The 20,971-nt window shown below is 42.9% G+C and overlaps 1 protein-coding gene across 1 annotated transcript in view; it reads right to left on the bottom strand.

The window, feature by feature from the left end:
• Positions 1–5,527: 5,527 nt before the first annotated feature.
• si:ch211-225b11.1 (sodium- and chloride-dependent GABA transporter ine) overlaps positions 5,528–20,971 on the bottom strand; it is a 31,663-nt gene continuing 16,219 nt past the window's right edge. The window contains exons 3-13 of the mRNA XM_020490089.2: positions 19,292–19,502; positions 18,929–19,061; positions 18,344–18,478; positions 18,001–18,104; positions 14,037–14,161; positions 10,174–10,286; positions 8,346–8,486; positions 7,937–8,036; positions 7,693–7,793; positions 7,364–7,534; positions 5,528–6,606 (exon numbers count right to left, since the gene is read on the bottom strand). Coding sequence (XP_020345678.1) covers positions 6,496–6,606; positions 7,364–7,534; positions 7,693–7,793; positions 7,937–8,036; positions 8,346–8,486; positions 10,174–10,286; positions 14,037–14,161; positions 18,001–18,104; positions 18,344–18,478; positions 18,929–19,061; positions 19,292–19,502 — 1,445 coding nt within the window. The 3' untranslated portion in view covers positions 5,528–6,495. The remainder of the gene's footprint in view (positions 6,607–7,363; positions 7,535–7,692; positions 7,794–7,936; positions 8,037–8,345; positions 8,487–10,173; positions 10,287–14,036; positions 14,162–18,000; positions 18,105–18,343; positions 18,479–18,928; positions 19,062–19,291; positions 19,503–20,971) is intronic.

The raw sequence follows: 20,971 nt of genomic DNA on the forward strand, positions 1-20,971 counted from the left end.
TTCTTATTTAAAATGATGGCCTACCAGGGAACAGTGGGTTAACTGCCTTGTTCAGTGGCAGAACGAGAGATTTTTACTTTGTTGATCAATATTCACCTGAGCCTCATCTGGGGCCTGTTGCACAAAAGTAGAATTAAGACATCCGGGATAAATGACTCAGCTGAGCTCAATGAAGCCAAAACATGTGCGTCCAGGCTTAATTGGTTGCACAAAGACCAAGCCAGGATGAGCAGACACGGATTCATTAAGCCAGGTGAAACCAATCCTGGATAGGTGCGCGCTCACGGCTCACTCAAATAGACCCCGCCACAGATCACAGATTAACTGATTTACCATGGCAACTAGAGCCGCGTACTTTTCCCCGTCGGAAGCACAAATCCTCATGGAGGCATACGAGGAGGTAAAAGATATAATTAAGAAGAAAGGCAACACCGCCACAGTGATAAAGAAAAGAGAAAAAGCGTGGCAAAGTATTGCAGACCGCCTGAATGCGTAAGTAGTGCACAATTACACACTCACCGCTCCGCTGAAACATCACAATTACAATTCAAATATTTAATTCACATCTCCAAAAATGCAGTTGTACTGTAATTATGAAACGGTTAAATTTTTTATTGAAATGCACTGCAGATATGAGTGAAATTGTGTAAAGTAACTCCATCACACTGTATAAAGCTATGATAATTTTTTTGATATTTTTACTGAAAACAAGACAAAAATACTAAGTAATTTTTTGCAGTGTGACTCCATTAAATGTGTGTGTGTGTGTGTGTGTGTGTGTGTGTGTGTGTGTGTAGATTAAACATGAACGGGCCAAAACGGACATGGCAGCAGGTCAAAATCAAATACAAGAACATTCTGCAGAATGGTATGGTCCCTGACTAATATTTAACAAAGCACAAGCATATATTGTACCCAGAAGGTGCCTGCTCACACATTGTCTGTACTGTTTTAGCAGTGAAAAAGAATACCCACAGACAAGGCACGGGTGGTGGGTCACCAAAGGCTGACCTTACCCCAGCAGAGGACATGGCCTTGGAGCTAAATAAAGGCAGGCCCGTCTTAGAGGGGATCCCTGGGGGGAAAGAGACGAGCATAGGTTCCTCCCAAGATGCCACCCGCTTCATTCAAGGTATGTCCTTCCATCTCTACATGGGATACAACCACATTCATATTGAATCAATTTGGACTGTCTGACTTTGGTTTACCTATTGCCTTGCAGTGTCTGGCAGCACTGTGTTCCTGTTAGAGCCACCAGCACAAGCACCAGACGATGCTGATCCAGTGAGTACTCCATCAAAGGCATACTGTAGGCCTGGCATGTCTTGTCTACTAGCTTCAATATGAATCCGATTAAATGTGATAGGGTGAAGGCCCCAGTGCAGCAGCAACAGCACATGATGGAGACGATGATGAGGAGGAGACCATCTCTCTGGATTCCAGAAGGCATGAGGTATCATGTTAAGACTGTGAAAGTACTATTTACTCTACAATGGTGAGGAGTCCTCATCAAAATCAAAAAATCGAATTTCTTTTACAGGACCCAGATGCTATACAGTGGGAAAACCAGCCTGGCAACATAGTGCGTATTAATAAAAGGACACCACATCCTGCCAAATTCCAGCTGCGCTAATTGTATTGTGTTCACAGAGCTCACAAGCTATCAGAAAGTTGTATGGCAACCACCTCCGGCGCCAAATAGAACTGGCAGACATAGACATTCAGTACAAGAAGAAAAAGATGGAAAATCTTGCACTGGAGTTCGAAATAAAAAAGAGGACAATTAGGAAACTGGACCTTGAAATAAAAAAACTTGAGGGAGGTGAGATATGCCTTCAATGTGCACTGTATGCTAACTGTAACACAAATGTATTAATCATTATTTTTCTTTCCTCCCCCAGCTCCAAGAAGATGACACAGCTCAAAATAAAAATTAGGTATATTCTCGTAAAGTCAAGTGAGCCATGACATATGAGCCCTTATTGTGAGCACACAGGACGGTGGCATCTTTCTAAGGTTTTTTTTATTTTCCCAGCAATCAGTACAACCAAGTCATCGTTATAAGGCATCGCCCTCTTTTGCCCACCCCCCCAGCACCAGGTGTGGCCACTAGCCTATATGAAGGCCCAAAATTGTGTTCCTTTCTGCTCTGACAATGGCATGCCCATTCGTGCGAGATGTGGTGGATGAAGAAACACTTGTGCTGAGGAGAGCCTTCAGGCGAGAAAGGGTCTTCAGGGACCGGTTGGACCCACTGGCCTTCCCTGATGACCATCTATATGAAAGATACAGGTTTTCTGCAGATGGCATCAGGTATCTATGCAGACTACTGGGTCCCAGGATTAAGCACCGCACTGCACGGAGCCATGCACTGAGTGTGGAGCAAATGGTTTGTGTGGCCTTGCGCTTTTTTGCTAGTGGAGCCTTCCTGTACTCAGTGGGGGATGCAGAACAGCTGAACAAGGCCACAATTTGCTGCACAATAAGGAGTGTGTGTCTGGCTATCAAAGCATTAGCAGATGTCTTCATCTCCCTCACTGGCCACAGACTCTGACATCAAAGAGGAGTTCTATAGGATTGCAGGTAAGAGGATCTACAAATTACAGGACAACTGTTAACACATAGTAGGATACTCATTACTTTGTGTGACAGGTTTCCCCAATGTCATTGGTGCAGTGGACTGCACACACAAGGATAAAAGCCCCCTCAGGTGCCCATGAGGCCGATTTTGTGAATAGGAAATCCTTTCACAGCATTAATGTTCAGGTGAACATAACTTTTTGATATTGTCCATTGACGAACACTCTGCATTGCCAGTGATGTGCATTGATTGGTGTAATATTCCTCATCTTATGATTTCAGATGGTCTGCAATGCTGACTGTGTGATCAGCAATGTTGTGGCAAAATGGCCTGGCTCAGTCCATGACTCCAGAATCTTTCGGGCCTCTGAAATCTATCAGTGCCTATCACAAGGTAAGCCACACAACCCCTATTTATAACCATCATGGCTGTGTCAAGAATATCACTGTGTTTATGAGGTAGTAATGATGAGATTTTGTGTTGACAGGTGAATTCTCTGGTGTGTTGCTGGGAGACAGGGGGTATGGCTGCCAGCCTTTTCTCCTGACACCTTTCACAGACCCCCAGGAAGCACAGCAGGCCTACAACCATGCCCATGCCAGGACCAGGGCCAGAGTTGAAATGACCTTTGGCCTCCTGAAGGCACGCTTTCACTGCCTTCACAAATTAAGGGTCAGCCCTGTTAGGGCATGTGATATTACTGTGGCTTGTGCTGTCCTCCACAATGTGGCCTGCCTGAGGAAGGAGAGGGCCCCCAGAGTGCCACCAGCCATGGACTGGGACAATCCGGCAATCTTCCCTGATGACGACAGTGGTCGGCTGCTGAGGGACCAATATGTGTTGAATTATTTTAGTTAGTATGTGTGCTTTCAATTTTGGTTAAATATGTCCTGCGGTGGCAGAGGAATTTGGTTTTTTTTGGGTTCGTTTTTTGACGAATTTGGCCTCTTATTATGTTTGTGCGGTATACTGTGTGTAATACAAGGCTGCAGGGAGGCTACTGCATCCATTCATTTGTCTGTTCAGTTGATGTGTATGGATTTGTCCTGCATTTATTTTAGTGTGCAGACATGCAGGGTGTGTTATATACAGACCTTTGAATGTGTATGTATCATTTTGTATAATATGCTTGGATTCTGTGCTTTCCATCTTGTAGAGTCACTGTGACTTCAGTTTCGAAAGGAGCTGATGGTTTACCTGCTTTGTTTTGTCCTTATTCAATAAAGGAACATAATGTTACACATTGTGTTTTTATATTCATATGGAATGTGTATTTGTTTATATGACAGTACTAGGGCCACACTGAAGAAAAAGGATAAAGTCATAAATTTATGAGGCTGGTTCTTTCTGCAGAAAAGCTACATTGTTTTTACAGTTTTGATACTTAATATTCTGGCACATCAGCATGTCTTTGTTTATGAAACCATACTGAAGTACAATTTCACGAAATGCCCCACATCTGTCATTTTAACAACTGGTTACAATATTATGACTTGTTTTTTTCCCCTCTGTGGCCCTAATATTCTATATATAGCCTTATAGTCTATGGGAAACTGTAAATTATCTAATGATAGCAACATCATCTAAAAATCATTTTATCCAAAATCATTGAAATTAATGATCACAAACATTTAAATAATAACAGTGGGTCTAGTTATGTGATAACAATGTATAGTGAGCAGTGAAATAACTATTGGTTTCCATTTGTGGTGACTGCTGACTGACATTAGGGATGAGATTAAATAGATCCTGGAATTTAGCCTGGTCTGGAGCAGGCTAGCTCTAGAATAAATCTCCATGGTAATTTATACCATAACATATCCTCCTGCCCCCTATCCATCTTTAGTGCAACCGGATTACGGATCAATTGAGCCAGGATCACCAAGATATCCTGGCTTAATCCCTTATCCTAGTTTTGTGCAACAGGCCCCTGACCTCACTGTGTAAAAACCTTGGCCACAAGGTGACAATGTGGACCTTAGTCCATGTAATCGATCTGGTGAAAGGGAAAAGGTTTGTTTTCTCGCCGATTTGCCTAGCCATCATTTGTTACATTGTGCAGCCACCTATTGGTTGTAACTGTGGATGCTTCATCAGTTTAAGGCTGAGCTGAGTTGATCAGTGTGTCAATATGATGTTTTACCATATCATAATCAGGGGTGAAAGTAAGGCGGTACCGCGTCCTGGCAAATTAAATATTGGGGGTACGCCGTACTAGTAAAACAACCTATCACACCCTTATTTAACATTACTGCATGTCAGCAGCATGAACAATTTGCGATTTGACTTGAAACTGGGTGGTATATGCACCAAATTGCATTGTGGTTTGAGGAGAACACTTAGCCTCCACTTTGTAAAGGCGGAGATGAGTGGCGGACACTGAGGCGCGTGGACAACAGTGGATGCATCAATTCAGGCTACAAGTGTAGGCCTAATGACAATCACAGAATGTCATTACAATACACGTAGATGTTTTATAACAGATGTCTCTTTCCATTCATCAAATTGCGTTTGCGCTGATGGGGTTTGGATTGGACGAATGTGCGTGCGTGTGTAGCCTACTAGAGCGCCGTTAAGTCATTGTTTGACAATTAGATGAAAACGTTGTGTTTATGCCACATTAAAAGGAATATGCGGCGTGTACAAAAGGCTATGGGAAGCTAAACTATCCCTAAAGTACATTTAATTAAATTGCCAAAATGATATAGCCTAATTAGCTTGATCCTGTCAATACAAAAAAATATAAAATCATTCAAAATAGGCTACACCAGGAAGCATGATTCGGCCACAGAGGATCAATAGCTTCTTACTCACCTGGGATATGGCTGATGTTCTCCGCTGCTTCCAATAAAATGGGCTACTGTTCGCTCAATTAAGTTAAGCATTTTGATAACTGAAAGACCAGTTGGAGTCCCTTCATTGTCATGTCTTTATAGCAATTTGCTTTCCAAACAGTTTCCCCGCGATTGTATTTTTAAAATATTGCGATATGCCTGGCTGGGTCTCTGCTTTTTCACTGACAGTTGCAACTCAACAATAATCTAGCCTATTTGGTATTTGCAGCGCTCGCTGCCCAAATTTCTGGCCCTTCCGACTGTAGGCTATGCAATTTAAAACAAGCAGAGACCCAGCCAGGCATATCGCAATACTTAAAAAATACAGAAAAACTGTTTGGAAAACAAATTGCTATAAAGACATGACAATGAAGACTCTCCAACCGGTCTTTTAGTTATCAAAATGCTTAACTTAATTGAGCGAAAAGTAGCCCATTTTATTGGAAGCAGCGGAGAACATCAGCCATATCCCAGGTGAGTAAGAAGCTATTGATCCTCTGTGGCCGAATCATGCTTCCTGGTGTAGCCTATTTTGAATGATTTTATATTTTTTTGTATTGACATATCCCAGGTGAGTGTGCATATTCACTGTCTTTGTCATTGGGTCTGCGCCACTTTTGTTTTTGGACAATAATTTCCTCCTCCAGGTTAGATGGACGTCATATTGTATTGGTGTCTCCCCTTTTCGTTGGCCAATTATATGAATCAGACATCATCATTTTTATTAATATGTTTGTAAGTGTCAGAGTAGGCTACCCTGTAATGTTTGTATTATTAAAAAAAGTGTGTGTAAGCACTTGGGTATCCAGTACCTGTAAGGCAATAAAGTGCTTCCGGGCAAGGACATGTCATGGCACTTGAAGGACATCTTTGAGGTCCATAACCTATGGTTTTACCTTGACTGTTTAACCTGTCTATTTCACTATAGGTTAGGTGTCATGGTATCAGTGATTCATAGAATAAATACTTGAAAAGTTATTTACATAAACTACCCAACAACCTCCCCACCTCCCTATTCTAATAGAGGACTCACACAGTCACTGTGACTCACAAACCTAGACACAGTGCTTTTGTCCCTGTTCACAGATGAGTGATAGAGACAACAGACTCCGGGATGTCCACTCTCTCCTTCTCTGGTAGATGGTTGACGGGGTCCAACTCTATTGTAGGAGTCATGGCTGTTTTTATCCTCTGGGGGCACAGAGAATCGATAAAAGAAGAGGTTCAGAGTCAAATACATAGTTTAACTTCGACGGTTTCTGACAATGCACAGAACTTTTTTATATGACTGCCATGTGGGATATCTCTCTCTCACACACACACACACACACAGTCCCCTCGGTTGAGTCGCTCTCTCTCTCACAGTCCCCTCGGTTGAGTCGCTCTCTCTCTCTCACAGTTGAGTCGCTCTCTCTCACAATCCCCTCGGTTGAGTCGCTCTCTCTCACACTCACAGTCGCTCTCGCTCTCTCGCGCTCAAAGCCAACTGATATTTACTCCTGATGTGTTGAACTGCTGCACCCTCTATAACCACTGTGGTTATTATTTCACCCTGCTGGTCACCTATAAACATTTTGAAGAACAATCTGTCCTTAATGGGCATATAATCTCCACTCGGCAATGGCAGAATAGGACTGGCCACCCCTCGGAGCCTTGTTCCTCTCTAGGTTTCTGCCTTTATAGGGAGTATTTCCTAGCCACCGTGCATCTGCATCGCTTGCTCTTTGAGGTTTTAAGGTTGGGTATCTGTAAATCACAACTGCTCATGTAAAAAGGGCCTTATAAAATACATTTGATTTATTGATGTGTGTGAGTGACTGTGTGTATATGTGTGAGTACCAGTGTACTTGTTCAGTATGTATGCACAATGCTAAAACAGTATCTGTGATCTAAAAGTATATATGTATCAGTATGCATGTTTTGTTTGGTTTACTGAACAGATGCTCACCTGCATCAGTGTGCCCTTATTTCTGCAGATCTCATGCAGGGCTCCCAGGGGGATCCAAATGATGGAGACCAGGGAGATTCCCCAGCCCACCACCTCTGCCCAGACAGGGTATGTGTATGACTTCCCATAGCGAGCGGGTGTGTACTGGACGATGCTGGAGATCAGAATGCACTGCAGGGGAGGAGGTTACACTTGGATGAAACCTCTAATACAACGAATGGATCATAAAGTCTTAGGTACGGCTATCACTACTAATCCTCATCACCGTCATTACGCTAACTGTCCTCATCACCATCATCAAAAAGACATGAGTTGGCCATAGCACTCACCATGACCAGCACAGGGGAGAAGAACATCCAGCAGGAGCAGAAATAGATGTTGGGAGCCTTTCCCAACATCCTCTTGATCACGATGGTCATCCGCCGCAGTCCTGCAATAACACATTGCATTAAATACTTACATTTACTCAGACGTACATACTGTCTATAAAAGCAAAGTGTTTTTATTTTATTGTATAAATACACAACAGGCTGTTGAATTTCATCATAAGGGGAGAGAAGGTGAGGTTATTACCAAAAACCCAGCAGACAGCGAGGACCTCAAAGAAGGCCAGGAACATGAGAGACACCACAGCAGTGTAGTGGTCCATCAGCTGGAATACATACATTCCCCCCTGTATATGTGTGTGTGTGTGTGTGTGTGTGTGGGTGGAAGAGAATGAGAAAGGTTTAATTATAAAAAGGTAAATTTCCTGACTGCATTTTGTTCTCAATCTACTAGGGGAAAAGCAACCCACTCCACAAGACAGAGAATCAGCTGATCAACCATGCACTACTTACTGGCTGTATGTGTCTTAGTCGTCTACTGATAGAAACTAAAATAAAACAGGTCCAAACACGAGTATACTGTCTCATTCCGAGAGAGAGGAGGGGGCGGGGCGTTACCCGATGGATAGTAATAATATCTGACAGGATCACCTTACCTTGGTGATGTGAGGAATGCCTAGAAGAAAGCCAATAACACAGACAGTCAGAACGATGATCTCCTGTCTCTTCAGGACACGCAGCACCTTGGGGCCACAGCCGTCCATTATGGACGTCACCGCCACCTCCACCATAGCAAACTGCAGAGCAAAGTACAGTGGGGAAAGTGAACTGAGCAGTTGTGGAAGTTGAGGCTGCTCTAAAGTTGCCCCAGGTGATTTATTTTTCTGAAAACAACAAAACTAAGGAATTCCACTAGGCCTATCCTATCCCCATTGTTTAAGCGAAAGACAGACAATTTATGGCATTTATGGCAGCCAGGCAAGTTGAGCCTGCTCTGTGGTTGTTCCATTAGGCAGGGGATTTTAAAAAATAAAAAATTTTAAATGAAAAGAACCAAACTGCAAAAAATTCCTGAAGCCTAACATATTTACACTGAGGCGTTGCAAAAGTGGTCTGTTTTTTTTTACCTGCTACACTGGAAACGTAACTTTTGGTCAGGGTGTGGAGAGCGAGCCACTTTATTTTATTGCTCTCACAGGGGGGGGGGGGGGGGGGGATTTACTTTACAAGCAGTAGTCACCTAGCAAGAAAACAAGGTAGGGCTAGGTATCAACAGCAAAGTAAAGTGGAGAGCGAGCTCTGCTTTCTATAGATGTGCGCCATGCCCAACATGTGATTTCCATGAATCTTATTGGTCAAGACACACACAGGACATAGGCTACTAATTGTGCTCAAGTTGACAAATGAGGCAAGTCAGTCCCCCCCCAAAAAAGGTCTACTTTGTCCCTGTTTTCAACACTTTTACGCCAAAAAAAAGTGTATTAATGGGCCTCCCGAGTGGCATGCTTGAGGCGTGACTACAGACCCGGTTTTGATCCCAGGCTGTGTCACAACCGGCCATGCCCAGGAGACCCATGAGGCGGTGCACAATTGGCCTAGCCTCGTCTGGGTTAGGGGACGGTTTGGCAGACCGGGATATCCTTGTCCCATCGCACTCTAGCAACTCGTTGTGGCGGGCCGGGCGCCTGCAAGCTGACTTTGGTCACCAGCTGGACAGTGTTTCTTCGACACATTGGTGTGGTTGGCTTATGGGTTAAGCGAAGAGTTTGTCAAGAAGCAGTGCGGCTTGGCAGGGTCGTGTTTCGGAGGACGTGGCTCTCGGAGGACGTACCTTCGCCCGCCTGAGTCCGTAGGGGAGTTGAAGCGATGGGACAAGACTAACTACCAATTGGATGTCATGAAATCGGGGAGAAAAGTAAAAAATAAAATAAAAAGGGTATTAAACTAAATAAAAGTGGTGGAGCAAATGCCCTGCTCGCCACACGTCTGCCGGCAGCCCTGCTTCCCCTCTTCCCTCATCAGTCAGCCGAGCAGTTAAGAGCATTGGGCCAGTAACCAAAAGGTTGCTGGTTCGAATCCCTGACCTGACTAGGTGAAAAATCTGTTGTTGTTGTGACCTTGAGTAATGCACTTACCCTAAATGCTCCTGTAAGTCACTCTGGATAAGAGCATCTGCTAAATGACTCAAATGTAAATGTCAAATGTAATCAATCTGGGGTGGCAGGTAGCCTAGTGGTTAGAGCGTTGGACTTGTAACCAAAAAAGTTGCAAGATCGAATACCCGAGCTGACAAGGTAAAAATCTGTCCTTCTGCCCCTGAACAAGGCAGTTAACCCAGTGTTCCTAGGCAGTCATTGAAAATAAGAATTTGTTCTTAACTGACTTACCTAGTTAAATATTAAAAAGGTAGTAATTGTTGTATGACCTACAATGTCTGTTTTTACCAAAAGTGGTCTCCGAAAATAGATTACATGAGTGTCTAACCTGACTGTCCAGTCCCAGGCAGAGAAGCATGAAGAAGAACAGAGGAGCCCACAACTGGGGCAGAGGCATAGTGGAGAAGACCTCTGGATACACCACAAACACCAACCCAGGACCTGTGGCACACAAACGCACCATAGGATATCAAACAAGAAGGGTAGGAAAACACCCACAACATTAGCACGGGTAAAGACACTGGTTTAGAGGTTGACAAGGCCAACGATGCCAAGTTGGAAACATTGTACAGATTAATGAACCGGTTTCCCTGGCACTGATTAACCAGTGGTTATCTCATCCGACACTAGGAAGTCAAATCATTTAATAACAAAACATGGTAGACGTGACACCTTCTCCACCCTCATGCTGTTGACCTCATTAGTAATATGACCTAACATTTTTTTTTACATTAATGGAAAATTGTGGCATACAGAAAGATGATAGCAATGGTCATGTAATAAATATATCTGTGTCGGTTTTATTCCATTCACAATTACCTGAGGAAGTGTCATGCTTGGAATGGGAAACAAAACAATCTAATCATTCATCATAAATAATCTTCCACAAATTATTAACTCAGAGGCAACAGAACACTGAACACTTCTGAAGTCACAAGAGGTCAGTGGGTGTCAAACAGCTGGTCAGCAGTGAGTCAGTGGTATCCAAGACTATATTTGGGACTGATCCAAGCCAGAGCAGGTGCTCATCAGAACACAGCAGGCACAACAGCTAATCCCTCATTTACTTTCTTCAAAAAGGTCCTAATACACTGTGTGAACAATATAAACTTTTGCTGTTACACCTACAGTTCATCTCAAGCTAATGCAAGTTTAATTCACCATTCATTATATATATAATACAGTCTTTGTTTTAGAACAAAATCCTAGAGGTAGACATCCAAGTGGTAAATTGACATCTACTATTCTGAGCACCCTCTTTTCCTACTGTCTCCGCATAGAAAAGCTTAAATAAACTACAGTTATTATTTACTTAGTTATTACCCAGCAAACCGAAATAGGTTATGTGAAAGTTTCACAGGAATTGAATGGGAATCTTAACTAATGTTCTGGGAATGTTCCCTGTTTACTGGGTATTTTCTGTCCTGGTTATCCACCGACTATGACACTCATTCATGAAATAACTACTTCATAATCCACAGAAAGAGAGACCACTTTCATCTCTAACTTCATTGTCAATCCCTATAACCAGTACAGTAGTTATGGTATTCCGTCAGAGGATTGATGCCTCTTTTCACATAAGTCACAATGTTCGCCTGTTAAATGATAGCAGAGAGAGACAGAGGGAAAGAGACAACGAGGGAGAGAGAGAGAGAGAGAGAGAAAACGAGGGAGAGAAATAGAAAGGGTTCATTTTAAAAAGGTTCATTTCCTGACCGCATCATGTTCTCAATTTACATGGGGAAGAACAACCCACTCCACAAGTCATTAGTGACTAATGTGTCCTTTTTTTATAGTTCCAAAATGATCTGTGTGTATTTTAGAGCCTCACCAAATCCGGTTTCCCAAATTGTAATATGGGAAATTCCTATTCGGTCACAGCTTAGGATAGGACTGAGGCTAGAAATACTGTTCTGTTGATTCAAATGTCTTTACACGGGTCATGACAGAAACTACTTTGGAAGCTCTGGTGACGCTTGTCTCACAGGCATGCTAACTGGTCACCCAGGTCTACTCAGTGGGTGTGTCCAAATAATCTCTCCTTCTTCCTGAAGTGTGCACTCATTCACTACTCCCCACACATTTAAAAGCATTAGATTGGTGTAGACATGGGCTAAAGGGAGTTTTCTATGTACAAGTCATTTCCATTCAAATCAATGATGGGAAGTGAACAAGTGCACACTTCTACTGGGACTCAAAACAGTGTGATGCAGCCTGGCCCAGCCCTCTGAGCTCCACCTGCCTGCTTGCCTGTTAGGTAGGGAGGACTGTCTGCCTCTACAAAAGCAATTACTCCAAATGCTGTAGTTTTCCCACACTAGCACCCCAGAAAGAAGAAGTGCATCATTGTGAATTAACTTCTTGGATATAGGGGGCGCTATTAAAATTTTGGGATGAAAAACGTTCCCGTTTTAAACAAGATATTTTGTCACGAAAAGATGCTAGACTATGCATATAATTGACAGCTTTGGAAAGAAAACTCTGACGTTTCCAAAATTGCAAAGATATTGTCTGTGAGTGCCACAGAACTGATGTTACAGGCGAAACCCAGATAAAAATCCAATCAGGAAGTGCCGCATTTTTTGAAACCGCCTCATGCCAATGACTCCTTATATGGCTGTGAATGGGCCACGAATGAGCTTAGGCTTTCTGTGGCTTCCCCAAGGTGTCGACAACATTGTGACGTATTTGTAGGCATATTATTGGAAGATTGACCATAAGAGACTACATCTACCAGGTGGTCGCTTGGTGTCCTCCGTTGCAATTATTGCGTAATCTCCAGCTGCAGTATTTTTCCGTTTGCTTGTGATGAGAAACCAACTGTCACTACTGATATATTATCGAATAGATATGTGAAAACCACCTTGAGGATTGATTCTAAACAAAGTTTGCCATGTCTGTCGATATTATAGAGCTAATTTTGAAAAAAGTTTGGCGTTGTAGTGACTGCATTTTCCGGTCTTTTTCTTAGCCAAACGTGATGAGCCAAACGTGATGAACAAAACGGAGCTATTTCGCCAACACAAATAATCTTTTTGGAAAAAAAAAAATGAACATTTGCTATCTAACTGAGAGTCTCGTCATTGAAATCATCCAAAGTTCTTCAAAGGTAAATTATTTTATTTGAATGCTTTTCTTGTTGTGAAAATGTTGCCTGCTGAATGCTAGGCTTAATGCTATGCTAGGCTATCAATACTCTTACACAAATGCTTGTGTAGCTTTGGTTGAAAAGCATATTTTGAAAATCGGAGATGATAGTGTTGTTAACAAAAGGCTAAGCTTGTGTTTCAATATTTATTTCATTTCATTTGCGATTTTCATGAATAGAAAAAGTTGTGTTATGCTAATGCGTTATAGTTTAAGTATTTTTCTGTCGATTTCTCAGCCAAGCAGGATGAACAAAAGGTGACGTTTTTCGCCTACAAAAATATTATTTTTGGAAAAAAGGAACATTTGCTATCTAACTGGGAGTCTCCTGAGTGAAAGCATCTGAAGTTCTTCAAAGGTAAATTATTTAATTTGGTTGCTTTTCTTATTTTTGTGAAAATGTTGCCTGCTGCCAGCACAGCCTAGCATAGCATTATGCCATGCCAAACTTACACAAATGCTTGTCTAGCGTTGGCTGTAACGCATATTTTGAAAATCTGAGATGACAGTGTTAACAAAAGGCTAAGCTTGTGTTTGAATATATTTATTTCATTTGCGATTTTCATGAATAGGAAACTGAGGCTATGATTACGCTCCCGGATACGGGATTGCTCGTCGCTAGAGGTTAATACCTTTGTATTCTATGCTGTGTCAGTGTAAGTTTTCCAGGAACTAATAACATGAGGAAGGTGTTAGTTCTGAACTCAATTGGACTTATGAGTATTATTCCCAAGAGTTATTCACAGGAGTATATGGGTCACATTTGTACCTACTTCCCTTCATACACTGCCCTAAACATCTGTCAATGGTGAAGTTGTTTGATGGTACTATTTGTATGGCATGTTACCACTGACTATGACAAATGAACACTATTCAAGGTATTAACAAACTTAGTGGTTAAAAGATGAATCATGATCCCCTGGGACCATGAGAGGAAGTTTTAGGAGACAATAACCCATCCAAACATTAAATAGACACTCTGGAAATGAAAAAGAGATGGATGAATAACATCAAAGACGTCTCACTTGAACAGGAAGTACTTACCATCTGTGGCGATGTTGTCTACTGGGAGGTTGTGGACATGAGCCATGTAGCCAATGGCTGAGAATATCACAAAACCAGCCAGGATACTGGTGGCCGAGTTAGCTAAGGAGACAATCAATGTGTCCCTAGGGGAGGACCAGAACAAACACAGTCACAAACATGGTCAAATGGATCACTAAGGAGAACTAAACCAGCCTTTTTGACTGAAGGACAGTCAAATCAAATGTTATGTCACATGCGTCAAATACAATGGCTGGAGACTTAACCATGAAATGCTTTCTTACGAGAACTTCCCAACGATGCAGAGTAAAAAAATTATAATAAAAGAGAATATTAACACAAGTTGAATATAATACACAAAAAATTTAGCTAGATACAGGAAGTACCAGTACCAGTTGTACGAGGTATTTGAGGTAGATATGTACATGAAGACAGGGTAAAGTGATTATTATCTATCCTGATGCCTAGTCAGAGTCAAATAAAGAATAGAGTAGCAGCAGCATATGGTGAGTGTAAAAGTGTGCGTGTATGTAGTGTATGAACTGGTTTTGTGTGAGTGTCAGTGAAGTGTGTGAGTGATTATAGTTTTGTTTTTCTCTTCCATTTAACCTTTATTTAACTAGGCAAGAAGAACAAATTCTTATTTACAATGACGGCCTGAACGACTGATTTTTACCTTGTCAGCTCTGGGATTCAATCCAGCAACCTTTCAGCTACTGGCCCAACGCTCTAACCATTAGGCTACCTGTGCACCATGGTTTTAAAAAGGCACACACACTTGTCTATATAAGGTCCCACAGTTGACAGCGCATGTCAGAGCAAAAACCAAGCAACGAAGTTGAAGGAATTGTCCGTAGTGCTCCGAGACAAGATTGTGTCGAGGCACAGATCTGAGGAAGGGTATCAAAATATATTTCTTCAGCATTGAAGGTCTCCAAGAACACAGTGGCCTCCATCATTCTTAAATGGAATTAGTTTGGAACCACCAAGACTATTCCTAGAGCTGGCCACCCGGCCAAACTCAGCAATCGGGGGAGAAGGGCCTTAGTCATTGAGGTGAATTAGAGAGAGATCCTTGCTGAAAACCTGCTCCAGAGCACTCAGGACCTCAGACTGGGGCGAAGGGTTACCTTTCAACAGGACAATGATTAAGCACACAGCCAAGACAACGCAGGAGTGGCTTCGGGAGATAAGTGGCCCAGCCAGAGCCCAAACATCTCTGGAGAAACCTGAAACTAGTTGTGCAGTGACGCTCCTCATTCTACTAACCGAGCTTGAGAGGATCTGCAGAGAATAAATGGGAGAAACTCCCCAAATACAGGTGTGCCAAGCTTGTAGTGTAATACCTAAGACTCAAGGCTGTAATCGCTGCCAAAAAGGTTCTTTAACAAAATACTGAGTAAAAGGTCTGATTACTTATGTAAATGTTTATTTATTTTGAATACATTTGCAAAAATGTCTAAAAACGTGTTTTTGCTTTGTCATTATGGGGTATTGTGTGTACAGTCGAGGCCAAAAGTTTTGAGAATGACACAAATATTAATTTTCACAAAGTCTGCTACCTCAGTTTGTATGATGGCAATTTGCATATACTCCAGAATGTTATGAGTGATCAGATGAATTGCAATTAATTGCATAGTCCCTCTTTGCCATAAAAATTAACTGAATCCCCCAAAAACATTTCCACTGCATTTCAGCCCTGCCACAAAAGGACCAGCTGACATGTCAGTGATTGTGTGTTGTGTTGGTGTGAGTGTTGACGAGGACAAGGCTGGGGATCACTCTGTTATGCTGATTGAGTTTGAATAACAGACTGGAAGCTTCAAAAGGAGGGTGATGCTTGGAATCATTGTTCTTCCTCTGTCAACCATAGTTACCTGCAAGGAAAAACATGCCGTCATCATTGCTTTGCACAAAAAAAGGCTTCACAGGCAAGGTTATTGCTGCCAGTAAGATTGCACCTAAATCAACCATTTATCGGATCATCAAGAACTTCACGGAGAGCAGTTCAATTGTTGTGAAGAAGGCTTCAGGGTGCCCAAGAAAGTCCGGCAAGCACCAGGACCGTCTCCTAAAGTTGATTCAGCTGCGGGATCAGGGCACCACCAGTAAAGAGCTTGCTCAGGAATGGCAGCAGGCAGGTGTGAGTGCATCTGCACGCACAGTGAGGCGAAGACTTTCAGAGGATGGTCTGGTGTCAAGAAGGGCAGCAAAGAAGCCACTTCTCTCTAGGAAAAAACATCAGGGACAGGCTGATATTCTGCATAAAGTACAGGGATTGGACTGAGGACTGGGGTAAAGTCATTTTCTGGGCATCTGGAAAAAAGCTTGTCCAGAGAAGACAAAGTAAGCGCTACCATCAGTCCTGTGTCATGCCAACAGTAAAGCATCCTGAGACCATTCATGTTTGGTGTTGCTTCTCAGCCAAGGGAGGGGGCTCACTCACAGTTTTGCCTAAGAACACAGCCATGAATAAAGAAATGGTACCAACACATCCTCCGAGAGCAACTTCTCCCAATCATCCTGGAACAGTTTGGTAACGAACAATGCCTTTTCCAGCATGATGGAGCACCTTGCAATAAGGCAAAAGTGATAACTAAGTGGCTCGGGGAACAAAATATCGATATTTTGGGTCCATGGCCAGGAAACTCCCCAGACCTTAATCCCATTGAGAACTTGAGGTCAATCCTCAAGAGGCGGGTGGACAAACAAAACCCCACAAATTCTGACAAACTCCAAGCATTGATTATGCAAGAATGGGCTGCCATCAGTCAGGTTGTGGCCCAGAAGGAAACACCATTCTACTGACAACAGAGGTCAGCCTGTAGGCGCCCGGCCCCCAACAAGAAGTTGCTAGAGCGTGATGAACAAAGTAAAGCCCCCCCGGCCAAACCCTCCACTAAACCGGACAACGGTGGGCCAATTGTGTGCCGCCCTATGGGACTCCCGATCACAGCCGGTTGTGATACAGCCTTGGATCGAACCCAGATCTCTAGTACTTCGATGCAGTGCCTTAGACCACTGCGCCACTCGGGAGGCCCTGAGGTAGGACAGTTTTAAGTCTCCCTGTGTTAAAGTCACCGGCCTCCAGAAATGCTGACTCTGGATTGCGGTGTTTGTTTATGGCCCCATACAGTTAGTTGAATGCCAAAGTGGCGTTGGCTTGTGGAGGGATGTAGACAGCCATGATAATTACAGATGAGAAAGCTCTTGGTAGATAAAAGGGTCTGCAGCTTACCATGAGGTATTCTATATCAGTGAAGCAAAAGCTTGAAATTTCCTTCACACTGGAAGCAGTGCACCAGTTGTTGTTTATGAAGAGTCACACCCCTCCCCCTTTGGACTTGTCCTAGTCTGTGGTGAGTAACTACAGTAACTGGCCAGAGTCACAAAGCAAGGGACAATCCATGTGCTTGGTTGCTTCTGAGGAGTAACCAGGCCCTTGTTTAGAAACCATTGCCACAGCTTTACGCCTTTGTTGAAGCCAAGTATTCTCAATTCGCATAGACCATCTGCAAAACACCCCCTCACAACACCCCCATCACACACACTATGTCTATTTAGCTGTTGTCACAGAAATAAGAGAACAAAAGAACTGATTTGAACTAGATTTTCAAAAAGGAAAAAGGATTTTCAAAAAGTGCCTCCCTTTGAAGAATGTATGAAGGGGGACCAGTATGAAGAAAATATGAAAATGTATGCACTCACTACTGTAAGTCGCTCTGGATAAGAGCATCTGCTAAATAACCTAAATGAAGTTTTAATAATTGACAACTATTACATGCCCTCTCTTGATTGACAGATATTTTGATGTACAAAGCATGTTGGGTCTTATTGAGAAGACACAGTTAACTGCTCTTAGTTACCATGAGACAGTTAGAATTACACTGTGTATCTGCAGATAAATCATGTGATAACAAAGACAAAGTGGTCCTATAGTGGTACAGGAGACTGCATCTCTAACCTGAGGATGTTATTGTTGAACTTGTTGTAACTGGCCATGGAGATCATGGTACCAAATCCTATTCCAATGGAGTTGAATACCTGGGCTGCAGCGTTAACCCACACCTGTAGTAAGGCAGAGATAAGCGGATAAAGGTGAGCAATGCACACAATGTTTTTACTCATACTGTAAAAGCAGAACACAAATACACTTCTGTGCAGTTTCCTATGCACAGATTAAGCCTAATCTTTGGACTAGAAACCTTTTTCAATAGATCCTTTTTTTTGTCCCAGACTAGGCATAATCTGTGTCCGGGAAACTGTCCATTAAATCGTCATTCATCCTCTAATACAGTATGTCACACCTGAACATCAAGCAGCTTGCTCCACTTAGGCTTCAGGAAGTAAAGCATCCCATTCTTGGCTCCAGGAAGCTGGACATTATTGATGAGCAAGACAAACAGCATGAAGTATGGGAACGTGGCGGTGAAATAAACAACCTAAAGCACAGAGTGAGAAGAATAAAAATACTCAGTAAGTATAACATGATTTTAAATGCATTGTAGATCAAAACATATGCCGTGTTAGCTGTATGAAGCAACAGAGGTGGAGCAAATTCTGTCTCCTCTAAATACCAGGGGGAGAAACATGATATATGACACCCATCTGTTCTCCTCCAACACCCACCAACAATGTAGACCCAAAGGCAATGGGAAACCTTTAGATTTGAATAATGATTCCCCACCGATGAGGCAGCCTGAGAGCATACACAAGTTATAAATGTATACATTTAAGAACAGAGTATCTAGTGAATGCAACCATTTAAAATGAAACAGTAATATCTATAAATTTCTATTAGCCAATACCACAAATTACTAACACTAAACAATCTGTTCTAAAGAGGAATATCCATAAGTAGCTGCTGTTGCGGGAAGAGAATGCACTCTGACCTTGCCAGTTGATTTGACACCTTTGAAGATGCACAAGTAGACAATGACCCAGGCCAGGATAAGGAGTCCAAACAGCTCCCAGCGTAGTCCTCCTGCCTCCTCAATACCATTGGTTATCTCCAGAAGCCTGTGACTGAGAGAGGAAGTAAGGGTCAGGATGGGAAACAAAGCTAAAGAAACCTTCATAAAAATCATACTGTTATCCTTCAAGAACCCTGACTTTACAGTAATCTGGATGGGACCTCTTTTGTGATAAAACAAGCTATAACAATAACCACAAGAGTCCTGAGCCCTACCCATGCCAGTGACCTCTAGACCCTACATCAATAAAAATGGGATTCATTGAAGAAGATTGATGCTTACTCAAAGTATTGCTGACTGGCCGAATGCAAGTGGGTGGTGTTGCCAGGGAAACCGATGGAGCAGTTACCGACAGCATTCCAGGTGTTGTTGCAGGACTGCCAGGGGAAGGTGGCTCGGAATGAGTTGAAGAAGTAGTAGAGCGCCCAGCACATAAGAACGTTGTAGTAGGTGCAGAGCACAAAGGAGATCACGACTGTGGCAATGCCCACACCTGTAGAACAACAGGTAGGGCAAAAGGGAAAAGTCATAGAACTTTCCTACAGTGGTGATGCCCCAGCAGCAGTAGCTACTTTCTCCTCTGGTGTCTTTTGTGTGTGTGGGCCTCCTTCGGACGTGTACTGTATGTAGATCTATAAATGTAAGCATGGGTAAACTACAATGGTAGTGCTCCCATTACCAATTAGCTGTGGACAAAGATTCATGCATGTGCCTAAAATCCAACAAACACTTTCCAGGAAAGCTCAAGAAGTCCTTTGAGCTTCCTCAAATTAAACAAATAATGTTATGTTCCGGTACCAACAGCACTGACCGGTTCAAAGCGGTGTGTTTGGAAGGCAAAATTGGCCAGGCATGTACACAGATAGAGATCTACCCTTGCCTGAGCACCTGCCCCTTTGCCCTCCCAAGTGCAATTTTGGGTGGTGGCATAATGTTTTTTTTGTGGACAGTTTGTCATTGATGTTCTGAACCAACTGACCGCAAGTCACCACCCACCAGCCAGTCCCTTGGTTGCACCTGTTGGTCTGCCCTGGAGCTTGCACACAAAATCGGTTGCTTTTTCCCGGTCTGCCCAGAGATTGTCTGTACATTATCCAAACATGAATGTCTTGGATTGCATGAGTATGTGTAGCAAATTACCTATTTTAAATATCAACAGTATTAAAAAGATAGGTCCGCACTCAAAAATATTCATTTTTTAAAATGATTTTCACTACATCAGGGATAGCGTACACCCGTTTCGGCTTTGCAGCCTTCTACTGAATTCACAGGTTTTGCACACCAACCAAACTTCTGAGTGCGCACTGGTCCTCTTTTGAATACTGTATCAACAGTACTGCCACAGAAGCTGCAGCATAAAATTTAATAATTCAGAGGGTAAATGGGTAAGACAAAAGATTTAAGTGCCTTAGAACGGGGTATGGTAGCAGGTGCCAGGCACAACAGGTTGAGTGTGTCAAGAACAGCAACGCTTCTTGGTTTTTCCCACGCAACAGTTTCCCGTGTGTATCAAGAATGGTCCACCCCTCAAAGGACATCCGGCCAACTTGATACACCTGTGGGAAGCAATGGAGTCAACATGGGCCAGCATCCCTGTGGAACTCTTTCGATACCTTTTATAGAGTCCATGCCCCGACAAATTGAGGCTGTTCTGAGGGCAAAAGGGGGTGCAACTCAATATTAGGAAGGTGTTCCTACTGTTTTGTACACTCAGTGTATATTGGCATTGTTCGTAGAGAAAGAATAATGGAATGCTGTGGACAATATGGAGGGTGGGTCGACTAGAAAACACCTCTCAACCCAATATAACCCGACTGACCTCCAGGATCAGTTGGAACTACTGCACACCATAAGCCTCCTTTCCTTTCATCCATCCTAGTTTGCGCTTTCCCTTCACACCACTAATTAAGGGGATGGTCTGCTCTATTGGCTTGTCAAACACACCCAGAGTGGCGTAATGTT

This window comes from Oncorhynchus kisutch, linkage group LG8 (genome assembly GCF_002021735.2).
Source record: "Oncorhynchus kisutch isolate 150728-3 linkage group LG8, Okis_V2, whole genome shotgun sequence".
Classification (NCBI taxonomy): domain Eukaryota; kingdom Metazoa; phylum Chordata; class Actinopteri; order Salmoniformes; family Salmonidae; genus Oncorhynchus; species Oncorhynchus kisutch.